Source organism: Erpetoichthys calabaricus, chromosome 6, assembly GCF_900747795.2.
Source record: "Erpetoichthys calabaricus chromosome 6, fErpCal1.3, whole genome shotgun sequence".
NCBI classification, from domain to species: Eukaryota; Metazoa; Chordata; class Cladistia; order Polypteriformes; family Polypteridae; genus Erpetoichthys; species Erpetoichthys calabaricus.
Genome location: NC_041399.2, coordinates 64,043,738 through 64,057,797, shown reverse-complemented (window position 1 = coordinate 64,057,797; position 14,060 = coordinate 64,043,738). Strand labels below are relative to the sequence as shown.

General features: G+C 37.7%; 1 protein-coding gene across 1 annotated transcript in view; it reads right to left on the bottom strand.

Moving 5' to 3' along the window:
- Positions 1-1,252: 1,252 nt before the first annotated feature.
- Positions 1,253-14,060, bottom strand: part of LOC114653363 (carbohydrate sulfotransferase 9-like) — a 154,849-nt gene continuing 142,041 nt past the window's right edge. Inside the window, exons 3-4 of the mRNA XM_028803633.2 lie at positions 10,388-10,425; positions 1,253-2,420 (exon numbers count right to left, since the gene is read on the bottom strand). Of these exons, the coding sequence (XP_028659466.2) occupies positions 1,383-2,420; positions 10,388-10,425 (1,076 nt within the window). The 3' untranslated portion in view covers positions 1,253-1,382. The remainder of the gene's footprint in view (positions 2,421-10,387; positions 10,426-14,060) is intronic.

Here is a 14,060-nt window from a genome sequence, read left to right as displayed (position 1 = left end):
TAAAAAAGATACGATGTCCAGAACCAGATCATAACAATTGCTTATTACAACTGAGAGATGGTACACTCACCAATACAGATGGACTTCAGCCACATATTATTACAATTCCTCAAGCCTTTATCTGCGACAACTTAGTTACAGACAGATTTGGAACAGCAATCTCATTAGACCAAATGCCCCTTTTAACACGACGCACTATATTATGTCCAAAAAATATTAATGTGGAAAACATAAATACCCAAGTCATTCCATTACATCCTGGAAAGACACAACTCTTTCTAAGCTCTGACAAACTTGACTCTGATCACAACAATAACCATCTTAAATGACCTTACAAGTTCTGAGCTGGAATTACCTTTTACACTTAAACGGCGTGTATAAAGAAATTTTCAAATAAACCTTTACACTGTGCCACACACTTTATTATTGTTTGCTTTCTATTTGCATCATCTACACTGTCACACTATTCTATATCTCATTCATACATCACGCTCTTTGTCATTCCCAACACCAGGGGTTGGCGAGCGAAGCGAGCAGGGGGCGGAGCCCCCTAGTCATTATCTAAGAAAATTAGCAAATATGTACAGGTCATTCTATTTGTTGTCTTAGGCACAGAAAGTGTATCTAATCTTTAAACTGAAGACTTTCTGCTTTTGTGTTTTAAATTCCAGTAGGATCAATAACAAAGAACAGTCAGCATGGAAACATTAATAATCCTACAAAAAGCTGACAATAATTAAAGTTAAATCAGAGCCAGTCAATCCATTAGGTGACATAGATGGCCACCTTGGGTGCTGTTTATGAAAGTTAAGGGGCATATTCCAGACACCGATGGGCTCTGTTTTGGTAGCTCAATAGATGTGTGCTGTAGACAAATGGGGGCCGGGGGGGGGGGAGGTTAGGAGATTATCCACCCATTGCCCCACCTCCAGGTTCTTGAGGTCTAATAGTACTGAACACCTTATGGACACTGATGGGTGCTGTTTAGATAACTCAATCAACACATGCTCTGGACCTCTCCACCCAACTAGGGCTCCATATAGGCTTTGATCAGCACAGAGTTCAATAAACATGCTTGCTAAAGGGAAATTCCCACAATTATCTTCAGTTAAGTAATACACTATACCTACATATCCTTAATGCATTGGCTGCTTAAGAAGAAAGTAAAATTGTATCATGCAACCCCAACGGAATGGATACACACCATGTGAACTGAAAATACACACCACGTAATCTGAAAGAAATAATAGTCATTTTACACAATATGAAATATTTGTGTGAAGAAAATCTTAATATATTTCGAGTTTTTACTTTGTTTTCGTAATGATGGTTTTAACTGACCTAGAAGATTTTCTCTTTTACTTTTTTTGTTTTTGTAAGTACTAGAAATTATGTAGTGTATAGTTAAACATCAGATAATCCATACTGTAAAATGAGAATAGCAAATTTTTCTCTTTTTCAGATAACTGCAACATGTATTCTTTAACTATTGAAAAACTAGTCTTTTCATCAGTTGGATGTCTATCTTTAAAAGAAGGGAACTTCAAAAATGTTGGGGCACCAATTGACCTGAGAATGTAGTTGGCATCATCTTCCAGTGTTTCGAACTTCCCAATAAAATCGTAATTTATAAAGCAGGGGAAGCAGAGCTTGTTAATAGTGTTCCAATGTGTATCTATTATTGCAGCAGGAGACAAACCCAAAATATATTGCACAAACTCCTTAAATGTCACACCAGATCCAGAGTTAAGAGCTTCTTGAGTAGCATTCTTTCTATACTTTTTAATTATAATTTTCCCATATTGAGGGTGGTAGTATGAATTGGGATGTTCAAATTTGTCCCTAAAGGCTGACACAAGTCTTTCCATGGGATCCCGCACTACTATAATTTTGGTAAAAGAATTAAGGCGTTGCTGAATTCCGCTGATATTAAAACTGCTCAGCCTCTGAAGATGCTTTCCATAGTGGACGTCCTTGTGGACAATCTGCGTTGCTGATTGAGCTTTGCCATTCAGAACCATCAGAATTCTTTTCCAGTTGGAACAACCAACTTTAGGAACTTCACAGTAAAGGATCTTGTATTTATCTTCAACATAGATTCTCGACACCATCTGGGACAGGGAGATCCTTTGAGTTTTGCTATTGTTATAAAGTGTGCAGGTGTTCAAAAGAAAACTCTTCCGTTTCTGCTGTCTTTCTTTAAATTCCTTCCACTTCAGTTCACTGGAATATGTAGTATTGGGAGGTTTATATGTAAGCATTGTTGTGAAATGCTGCTGCTCAGCGGGTTGTTTAGTCTTTTCTGATATCTCAGGAAGTGATGCATTTTGGCTTATATCAGAAATCTTTGGACTTGGAATGTGATGACTGGTACTGATCAAACTGTGTAGGTCTTTGTTAAACCAGAAAGTGGTTTCTGCCTGTGTAAAACACATGAAACAGATAATAATGAGACATTCAGTAAAAGTTGAAACATCTTCACACATCATTCCTAAAACTGTCTATGTGAAAAGTAGTTTCATCATGCCTTCATTTTAGTCCTTACTTCCCAATTAGAAAAAAAATAAACAGTAGTTCTTCTTCCTGTAATTAAAGGTTTTAGTTGAAGATTCAAGAGTTAATATGCATATGAAGTCCAAAAAATATATAAAGTAGAAAACTGTTTAACTGTAATAAGCTTTTATATGAAAAACTAGAATCTGTTATCAAACTCATACAACTACAGTCGACCCTTGATATACGACTGGCCTGACATGTGAACAACTTGCTTTACGACCAAAATTTTTGTTTTGAATTACGACCAACATCTTGCGTTACGACCCAAATGCAGTCACGTGTATGCGCTTGTGCGATTGTAAACAAACAGCTGACAGCGTTTATAAGCATCAGTCGGCGCCCAGATACATGTGTTTGTGGATGTAATTTCGGTCATGTGAACTTGCTGAAGCCATGGAAGGAAAGGGATCCTGATCCCACATCTGCTCAGCCCAGCTCATTCTTTGCTCACACAATCAACCTTAATTTCGGTACAGAGTTAAGCTCCAAACAGAGAGAGGAGCTTGAAACAGCTATCCTGTCCATACCGGAGGTGGCGAGTGAATAACCTGGGAGGACCTCTCTGATTGTGCATGACATAGTGACTGCGCCCGGGGTTATAGTTAGAGAGCGGCCCTATCGACTTCCCGAGGCAAAGAAAATAGAAGTGGAGCTTGAAATCAAGCATATGCTGGAACTAGGAGTAATAGAGTAAAGTAATAGTCCAGTCCAGTCATCTTGGTTAATAAGCCTGATGGGAGTTGGAGGTTTTGCAATGACTTCTGTCGGCTTAATCAAGTATCCCAATTTGATGCTTAGCTGATGCCCTGAGTGAATGACCTCCTTGAAAGGCTTGGCTAAGTTAAGTTTTTGACCACATTTGACATGACTAAGGGGCTACTGGCAAATTCCTTTAATGGACTCTGCGAAGGTTAAGACCATGTTTAGTACCCCAGCGGACACTGGCAGTATTGTGTCCTTCCATTCAGGTTACACAGGGCACCTGCGACTTTTCAGCGTCTGGTGAATAAAGTGCTCTGCCCCCATAATGTGTACAGTGCTGCCTATCTGGATGACATTGTCATCTATTCCAGCACATGGAAGGACCACGTACATACAGCAGGTCACTGCAGTTTTACGGACGCTAGGAAAAGGGGGCTTCGAATTAATCCAAAGAAATGTTTCTTCGGATTGAAAGAAGCTAAATATTTGGGCAACCTGGTGGGACGGGGTACGGTAAAACCACAATGTTCGAAGATAGAAGCCATAATATGAACCAAGTGGCAGGTCCAAGCCTTTCTCGGACTAGCCGGGTACTACTGCCGGTTTGTACCCTGGTTTTCAGAGAGAGCGGCGCCCTTGACTGACTTAACAAAGAAGAGGGCTCCTAACAGTGTGGTATGGGATGATACAACGGAGGATGCATTTAGTGACTTAAAATAGGCCCTTACGTCTACACCAATTTTGAAAGCTCCCAATTTCTCTCTTCCTTTCATTCTCCAGACCGATGCTTCGGACACAGGTCTCGTTGCAGTGTTGATCCAAAATGTCGATGGTGTAGAACACCCCGTCATGTACCTCAGTCCGAAACTGTTGGATCAGGAGACCAGGTATGCGCAGCAGTGGAGCGGGAGGCACTTGCAATTAAATGGGCAATTACCCAGTTGAGGTACTACCTCTTGGGTTGGGAATTCACTCTTGTGACGGATCATGCACCCTTCCAGTGGATGGACCTACACAAAGAATTGAATCTTCGGGGCACCAGGTGGTTTCTTGACCTCCAACTATATAAGTATTCGCTTATTCATCATAAGGGCTCTTCATCCCAACGCCAATGCCCTTTGTCGTTCTCAGGACCTCACAGTGCAGGTCGCCCAACCCGATGGGTCTGGGCTAAAGGGGGGGGGGGCAGGGGGGTCATTGTCACACACATGTGAGTAGGAGACAGCTAAAGGGTCTGAGTAAATGTAATACTACACCAGACCAGGGGGTGGCAGAGTGTGCTGACTGTCTCTCTCAGTTTTTTACAGACCATTCCCAGGAAATCTCACCAGGTCCCAGCACCTCTGGTGACGTCACTTCCTGCCCAAGCACCTCTGATGACGTCACTTCCGGTTCTGGCATAGATGACATCATTTCCTTCCCCAGCCCTTAAAACCACCATCTTACCTCCAAGTATTCAGTTCTGTTTTGGACTCAGTCATGTGAACATCTCTGTTCAAACTTTTGTAGCCAGGATATAATGCGCTGTTACCCCGTGAAACCCAACAGACAGATGCAGACACTGGTTTAAAAGCACCAAGAAGTAATTTAATTTTCTTCTCCAAAGTGCCCCAAAGCACCTCCACCACCATAAACAAGCAACTACTATAATAAATGCACACTATTAACCACAATAATTCTCCTCCTCTCCTCCCAGCAGCTCCGTCACTCTCCTTCCCAACTCCGGCTCAGCTTGCTGGGTCTCCCATAGTCCTTTATATAGTCCTTGACCCGGAAGTGCTCCTGTCCTTCTGTTCATGTGAATCAATAGCACGTCCGGGTCAGATGAAGACTCATTTTTCTTCAGCCCAGAAGTACTTCTGTTCTTCCGTCCCCATGACTTGGAAGTACTTCCGGGCTATAGGGAAAATAAAAATCCACGCATCTCCCTGCAATGTTACCCGGCAGCACCCATGGTACCCAGCAGGGCTGTGGAGCCGAACTCCATTTCCCATGGTGCCCTGCGGGAATCTGGGGCACCTCTATGCTGCAGGGGAGATGCCATCTAGCGTCCTGGGTGTGTCGGCCGGGATGAGCTGCCTGCCGTCTATCACAATATATATAGTAAAAATATGAACACATCTATTTGCAATCTTGGTCAAATAAAGACCTACATGTTAATTTAACTTAACTTAAAGCATACACCATCAACTTCCTGTCTTCCTAAGATGTACCAGACAACAGAGGGCCATCAGGAATCTCTGCTTAGTGAGAAAGGATTTATCAAAGCTAATATAATATGAAGTACTGGAAGAACATTGAAAGTTAGTTACAAAATTTAGAATTTGGTATGATGCTGTTCAACATTTAAGTCAATTCATATAACCTAAAATTTGGCTGTTACTTGACTTAAGCCTTTGACATTGCAGAAGACTAAGATTAAACTTGCTGCATACTAGAAGCTTTTCACAAATATAACCACTTTTATTAGCAAATCTAAAAGATGATGTCACATGAACACACAAAGTTGATATTTCTCTGAAAGGCAATTCAGGAAAATATTTGGTATTTACAATGTGTGGAAATTAAGCAAAAGCTAACAAAATCTACAGTAAAATAAAATGTACTAAACAACATACTGTCAAAGGCTAACAGAATAATGTGGGTGCACAAAATGAAAAAAATCAACAGTACACTGCTCCATTGCAAGGAAAGGATGAAAGTCTAACATGGCTGGGATGACTGTGTTATCAGCATTAAGTCTTCTGTTTCTCTGTTCAAAATGCTTTAATGCTAAAAGATTAAAAATTTTAATAAAAAAAAGAGTAGAAAACCTGAACAAGATGTTCTATAAATAGTTTTGTTTGTCTCCATTTTCAGTAATCTATGTGAACAGTGTCCAGTTTATGGGAAAGGCACTGTCCTTTCCTGGGTACAGGCAACAATGTTTATGTTTAGTTCCTATATATTGAACTGTAGTTGCTTTCCACAGACAGATACATTAAAGAGTTATACTGTATGTAATCTGCTCTCTGCAACATGAAACAAGTATCCCAGTTGGGAAACCTTTGCTGCCTATCAGGTTGGAGCCATTCCTGCCTGGTTTTGGAAAACTGCTACCACCCTAATAGTTGACTCTACCATAAACTTGGTCTGAGAATTAAATGATACATTTGAAATTTATCAAGTCAGAATTGTTTCTTCACAATCATTATATATATATATATATATATATATATATATATATATATAAAATTTGCCATATAAAATGTTTTTCGAAAGTGAAGTATTTTTATAAACCTTGTCTGTTCTTGCACCTTACATTGAGGCTGAAAGGTACCAGGGTCCACAGATAAATGAAGAAGCCTTAAAATTTACCAAATATATCCATTTTGAAACAGTAAAGGTTTTAAGAAAACATGCCTTCCGTTTTCATCCTTGTGATAATGAAAAGAAACAAAATAATTATTTTATCAGTTTCTTGTAACTTTTTCTTGAGGTAATAATAAATTTCCTTTTTGCTTGTTAGCTCACAGCCATTATTATAGGTGGAGTTATGACAACCCTAACAAGTCCCCAGCCCCAAACTATATTCAGTTTATTATGTTAAATTTGACTCTGCAATTGTGTTTCTTCAGCGGTTATGTTCAGCCACAGCTTGTAACAACAAACAAACAGACGTGTGCTCAAATTATATGACTTTTCTAAATGGCACTGACTTTTTGTCTGTTACATGCTGTGTTATTTTACGTATCCTACAGAGTAAGATTCATGCCAAGTGGCAGTGCAGCGAAAAGAGAACATAGGTGTTTCATCATACTTTATATAAATAATAAATCTGAAGTGAATGGATTACACTGCATTGGATTTTTAATAAAAGCCTTTTTTGAAATAGCCAAGCTACCTACATGTCACAGTTTCCATAGTGTGTTGAGTGCAAGCATGAAAAAAAATACACAGAAAATGAAAAAAGCAGAATGTGCAATCGAGCAGTGCCATAAAATAATTATCAAATTTTTTAATGTATGACGAGTCACTTTTGCTGAAGATATGGTAATAACTCAGGACATGTTTGAGTGAGTAAACTCACTGACACTCACTGATACCAATCAATCCATAAATTCACAAGAAGAAAATGTAAAAGTCATGCAGACCCTAGTGTTGTGAGGCAGGAATGACAGCTCTGTACTACCTGGAAAGCCTGGCAAGCAACAACAGGGATGGGGGCGGGGGCCTTGGGGATTCACAGATACAGCACTTAAAGAGCACTTTGGACACGTTTCCAAGCTGCTAGAGTCCACTGGCCCTGACGCATAGCAACTGGTGAATCTTAGGGGTTGCCCCTGGCCTTGGATTGGTTCATAGAGCTGGGGGAAGACTGGAATACAGGTTGACTCTGACCCTGGGTGAGCAGAGTGAGGCTGAGTCAGATGTCATGTATAAGCGAGGATCAAAGCAGCTGGGAATATGTGTCACCTCCAAACATGTAGGCAGCAATATTCTATAATGTCAGTAACTGCACTGGGCGATGACTTTTCCTGAGAGGTCACCATGGAGAAAGATGAGCAGTGGAATAAAGAGCACAGCCAGTCTCCTTTTATAATAGCTGAAATGGCATAACAATGGTTTGATTTTTGTTTGTGTTTTCTATTCTGAAAACAAAATGAATATTCATTTTGCAATATGTACTGTATGTAATCCGAATCCGTGGAATACCACCTGATAACATTTTTCACATCAAAAACAGATGTTTCTGATTAATTTTAAGGACTTTTGGTAACACATTAGTTTGGGTACTACAAAAATGCATCTATTACTCATTTACTCGTATTCAACAGGACCTTAATAGGGGGTTTATTTTGGTGTTATAGTAACACTTACAAAACACCAGTAAAGTGGGTTATTCATCTATTCAGTGTGGCTTGCTAAAACTTCACTTCAGAATGTTCAAAAGTGGCTTAAATGAAACATGTTTCTCTTGATATTACATACTTCAGTATGAGATCTGTGAATCTTTCATATTCATAAATAATTTTAGGAATACACTGTATCAAAGGCTTTTAATATGCCACAAATCACAGAGATGGATAACTTATTTACTGATGCTTTATAAGCATAATTAAGACCAAAAGAAGCCTTTGTTAAAGTCTTGTTACACAATGAGTAAATGTGTAATAAATGCTTTTTTGCACTACCCAAACTAATGTATTACTGGCTTTTCTTAATAATAGGACTCTGGTACCCTGAACCTCCATTATATGAGATAGAAGTGGGCTAGTTATTTTTAAAAATAATATGCTTCAGTTCAGAATTCAATTTAACATGGCAAATTAATACATACCATGATTGTGAAAAATAACTTTGGCTTGAAAAATTCTGAACTTATCCTTTACATCTTTTGTTAGGGCTTCAGGAACTTCCTTTGTTTTTGCTTCTTTTACATCACTCATTACTATTATTACTCTGTGGATCATTTTTTCATATTATGCGGCCTATAAAATATGATGTTCGCTAGCACTGAAAGGTAAACATTTTGCTTGTTACAGGGAGTCCAGTTTTTGGCTCTTCAAAATTTCAGTTCTGACTCTCAAACACCTTTGGTGTCCCTCAGGGGTTTCATTCCAGCCAAACTATTTCTAATTACACTAACTTTCATTAGGTAACATCATTCACAAATTAGGTATTCATTTTTCATGCAGGCTTCATTACATATTACCCATAAATCATTAATCCTGTTGAAAATCATTCGCTACTCTTTCACTGTAAATTTGGTTTGAATGAGAACCAGTTTCTCTCACTGAAGAGTAAATAAAAGTGAGAAGATGTGAGTGGAATCCCACAAAAATCTAAAATCAATATCTATAATTCTCTTACTTTAGGAGAAAATGCAGTCAATATGTGGGTGATGTGTAGAATTCTAAAATGTACATTAATACTCATAGAAAATCTGCTTATTTATTCCTTAGGAACACAGTGTCAAATTTATCTTTCTTAAATATTTGTTTTGCTAAAACTTTTTCTGCTGCTTAAACTTTTTTATTCTGGCTTCTATTTTTCATCTCTGAAATACTGCAACTCTGTAGTGTTCCTCACAAGCAAACTCCTGATGGCTTGTCACCAACACACACCCAAGGCCATAATTTAGCTTTTAATCAGTTATTTAAATATTTCAATGACATCCTTGATTAGTATATTCATTTTAAAATCCAGCTGTGAATTTTCAAGCCTACAATTCAGAACTGTACAGGGAAAGGAACCAACCCCAGATAGGGTGTTCAATTGAAAATGTTATCCTTAATGTTGAAAGCTCTGCACAAGTTACATTCCCTTCTCACCAGCTTTGGCCAATCCTTATGTAAGTAAATGTCCACTTTTTTAGGATGATACACACTTCTTATCAACCTCCATTCAATCAATGCAAAATGCCTGAGTTACATATTTTAAACTCTGAAAATCACAAATGTTGCAACTTATTGCTTGGGTATAACACATCTAGTTTTGTTTAACTTAAAACAAAAATTCTATTTGCTTCATCAAACTTTTTATTTAATCTTTTTAAAATGTAAAAAAATAAATGTAAACACGAGAAATATGTCTAAACTCCACTCAAAATATGCTCAGGCCTGGACTTGAACCAAGTAGTTTGTAGATAGCTACTGTGATGCACGTCTTTATATGGCTCAAAAATTTTGTTATTTGTACACTATATTTTATGTTTTAGTAATTTTACAGATGTTAAGTGCCAAAGAAGTATCTTTTGCAAAAAGGCGTTTAAATAAATATATGAATCCTTGACTTCCAGGCATTTTACTTATGTCTTTCCTAATAGCTTCCTAAGCATTTTATGGAAAGGAAGGGTTTACATAAAAATTTTAAACATGAGAAGAAATTATTCAGTCTTCAGTCTGCTTGGTTAGCTAATAAACATGCTTTCCTAATAAGTAATATAAATTTTTTTTAAATATCAAAGCTTCTGTTTCCAAGACAAATTCTCCATCTGTTTTTGAATGAGCTTTCTCTTAATTACCACCAATACCCTCAAGAAAGTTATTTATTTGAAACTTACTTTTCCAATATGCTTGTGCTCAAACCTTTTATTTAGAAGACCTTTTATTTCTTAATAGATATTTGTGCATGAAACACTAATTACCTGAAAACTTGAATGTAGCTTCCATCTGTTCAAAATGTCTAGAAGGAGGTGAAAAGAAACAAAATTAATTTGTTAAAAATTAATATTCTTTTAGGTACAATGCTTGGGTTCATCAGAGTTTGACTATGAAATATCCACTATGACCACTTAACCTGTAGGTTTATATTTTCTGTATCAAATTGTAGTCTTAAATTCCCTGCACACAATTGCCATTTGTAATTGTTTATATTAACCCTGAAATACACTTTCCAACTACCTGATTATTACTTACCTGCAGTACAAACCATCTGCCCTATGACTACTCCAGCTTGAATATTCCCATAAAACATCTTGCATTACTTTTTTGTGTAAGCTTAAACTTTGAATTATTTTTCTGGCTCGATTCTGTGCCAATCATTTATCCATTATTTTTAATTAAGGCATAAAGTCTAACATCCATTTATTGCAGGGGCCTAGAAATGTAACTACTAAGTCAATGGGTTGTCATTTAATGCCTTTTCTTCACTTTTGGGCTATCCAGTGCTACCTATGTCACATTTTATCAAATTTTTGCATAGTATATCATTCAGGTGCATTCGGGCACTTTAACTGACTTAAAAAAGTTGCAGCTTTTTAAATGTTTTTAGTTACTCCCTAAAAGTAATTCCCCTGTTAATTATATTTTTTTGCAACAGTCAGTTATATTCAAAAAGAACAATGATAACAGAATGCAAGTACAGTACATGCTAATTAACAGTGCTTTAGAATATCATGTAGTTAAAAATGTAGCCTAAACAGGCATGTGGTGGCTCAAAAGCAATCACAGACTGCAGATTCAAATTGAGATTATATAAAAATACCATTGATTGTTGTCCTATTGTCAGCTGATGCTTGTGAAGGTCCTGTGAATAATTGTAGTTCAAATTTCTTAAATATAGCAATTTTGAAAGAAGTAACCAATGAAGAGTTAAAGTCTCTGTTGAATTCTCAGAAATAAATTGTTGGTTGGCTGCAGACCATCATGGAGAGCAGATCTGGAACTTTAGAAATTTAAATATAGTGCACACACCTGGCCTGGATGGAGACACCACATACTGCCGCAATACACTTTTCTTGTTATGGGGAAAGTGAACAACAAGCATGCTACTTCTTTACTATTTTATATACGAGGTATGAGGATAGAGCAAATATTAAATGCAAGCAAGCAGAGCAGGTTCACTCATATAGTCTTACGTTCTTAGAGATTCTTAATAAGCCAAAGAAGAAGATAAAACAAATAAATGTGGCAAATCACTAATATAACCTGGGTATGTCAGAAGCTGTCATAGATGACACTGGTCAACATACCCAATGCGTGTGGCGTTCAGCTTCTTAAGTGTACATTGCTGCTTCTCATTGCATGTGTCTTTTGGTGAACGTGTTCTTCCTGGTTCTTGATCTTCTTGCTTGCCTTTGTGAGCTGCTGACTGTTGCCCTTGTATTTATGTCTTTTTCACACTTCCTGGGGGCATTTTTGAGTCAATGTGGTGCCAAGGAGTAGGAGCCAACACTCTTACCTTGGTGGCTTCTGCCCCTTTGACCAGTCTTGCCAAAGTTCTACCTTTCTTTTCAATTCTTTCATTAGTCAATGTTTCACCAATAACAAGTACTTCACAGGATACATTTCTGGCTTTTACACCTTTGATCTACAATGCTGTGTCCTGCAGTCTATGAAGCAGATTCACAAATCTCATAATAAAGTAATTCAGGAGGAAGTTCATTTAACCGTAACCTTCCTATGCTTTTCTAGTACAAACTTTTATCAATAATGTAGTATTCATCTAATGAACAAATGCAGAAAATATGAGAATTGACTGTGATGGAATATTTATAAGGGTGCTGTATGTTTCTTATATCAACACAGATTGATGTTTACAGAATTTTTTGTTCTTACATTAATTTCTACATAAGGGGCTTTTTTGTCTTTTATGATTAACTAACTTGGACTGGTATACCATTGTCTTGTGCCCACATTTGTGCACATCCCCCTTCATTTTACTAACTTGCATATTTGGGCAGATCCCCAATTTGAGTTGGAGTGACTTCTCTTATGGTAAATTTGAAAAAGTAAACTTGTCCCTAATTGAAGTTACACAGAATGTTTCTCTCATTTACAGATGAGCCTGTAAATTTCTAATGATTTTCAAATTGAGGTTTTCATTTTTCAAAACTTTGCACAGTGTGCTGTATTCAGAATATCTTAACGAAAACCTAACTTTCCAAATAAATAAATTATATAATATACACAATACACTACACTAAATGAATACAATACACTACTAAATGAAACAGATTTTCTGTTTTCTGTGAAAGGTCTTTCTGTCTCGCCCCTTCTGTTGACCTGTATCACTTTGCTTATCCTAATTTGGTTGGCAGGTCTATTTTTGGGTTCAAATGTTTTCACGCAATGTTAACTGAACCTAATGTATTGCCTTTTTGGACACTATGGCGGATGACCGGGACCCTTGCCTTGCCAGAATGCCCAAACTATGGAAGGACCCGGGGAAAAAGGATTACCGGGACAGTTTCTTGCCTGGGCCGATAGAGGGCAGCCCCCTTGGTTTTCAGCGGGGCCTGGCCGGAAGAAGCTCGTTAGACACCTGGAGTCCATCCAGGTGCCGTATAAAAGGAGCAGCCTCACTCCATGAGGGGACAGAGTCGGGAGGAGAGGACAAAGCCTGAAGGGGAGTGGAGGGAGAAGGACTGGCAAGAAGGGACTGAATGGTGTTGGTGCGGTGCTGTGCCTTGCGTTGTGTAGGTGGAAACTGTAAATAAACGTGTGGTGTGTGGCAAACTTGTCTCCTGCCTGTCTGTGTCTGGGTTGTGGTGGCAGAGCGCCCACTAGTGGCTACAACACATGCACCAAAAAAAAAAAAAAAAAAACTTTGCGGGTATGCCTTTCAATTTACATACATTTAAGAACATTTTCATGTCAATTAGGTTCTATATTTTTTGTGTGAGTGATTTTCACATTCATTCATATCTATGGAATTTAGTATTTAGGTTTATTCATAAATTAGACCCATGAAGCTCAGAATTTGATAATTAAGTGCATATACATTTCTTCAGTGGTTTACTTTATAAGCATCAGATGGCCTTTTCATCTTTCCATTTTTGAATTCACTTGACAGCACTCTATAACTGGCATCATTTGTCAAGGAAGCCTCAAAACACTGGATTGGATACTCGTATACACCTGCAACAAATCAGTATACAGTCATTTGTCAACTTAACTTGCATATTTTATGGATGTAAGGGCAACTGGGATTACCTGGGGAAAACCCATCTGAAAAATTGTCAGAATGTGCAAGTGGCTTACAATGACAGACAGGAAATCAAACCCAGATCCTAGGATCTGTGACGCACCAAAGTTCAATACTGCACTATCATGCTGCTCAAGAGCAAGATTATATTTCATTACAATCTAATTGAATTCTCTTTGCTATACACCACCCCCTAAATTTGTTATTTCTTCTCTTTACTCTTCTAAGCAGAGTTTAAGTATTTCAAGTCATTAAGTGTACTTCAAAAAATAATTAAGTAACCAAAACATGCATGCAGTGGTGTAATACAAGTGAGTGCAAATCTTTTTGAAGTCTAGCCAACAAATGGAGGCAATTGTTCTCAAAACTATTTCTCAAACAGTTCCTCAAAA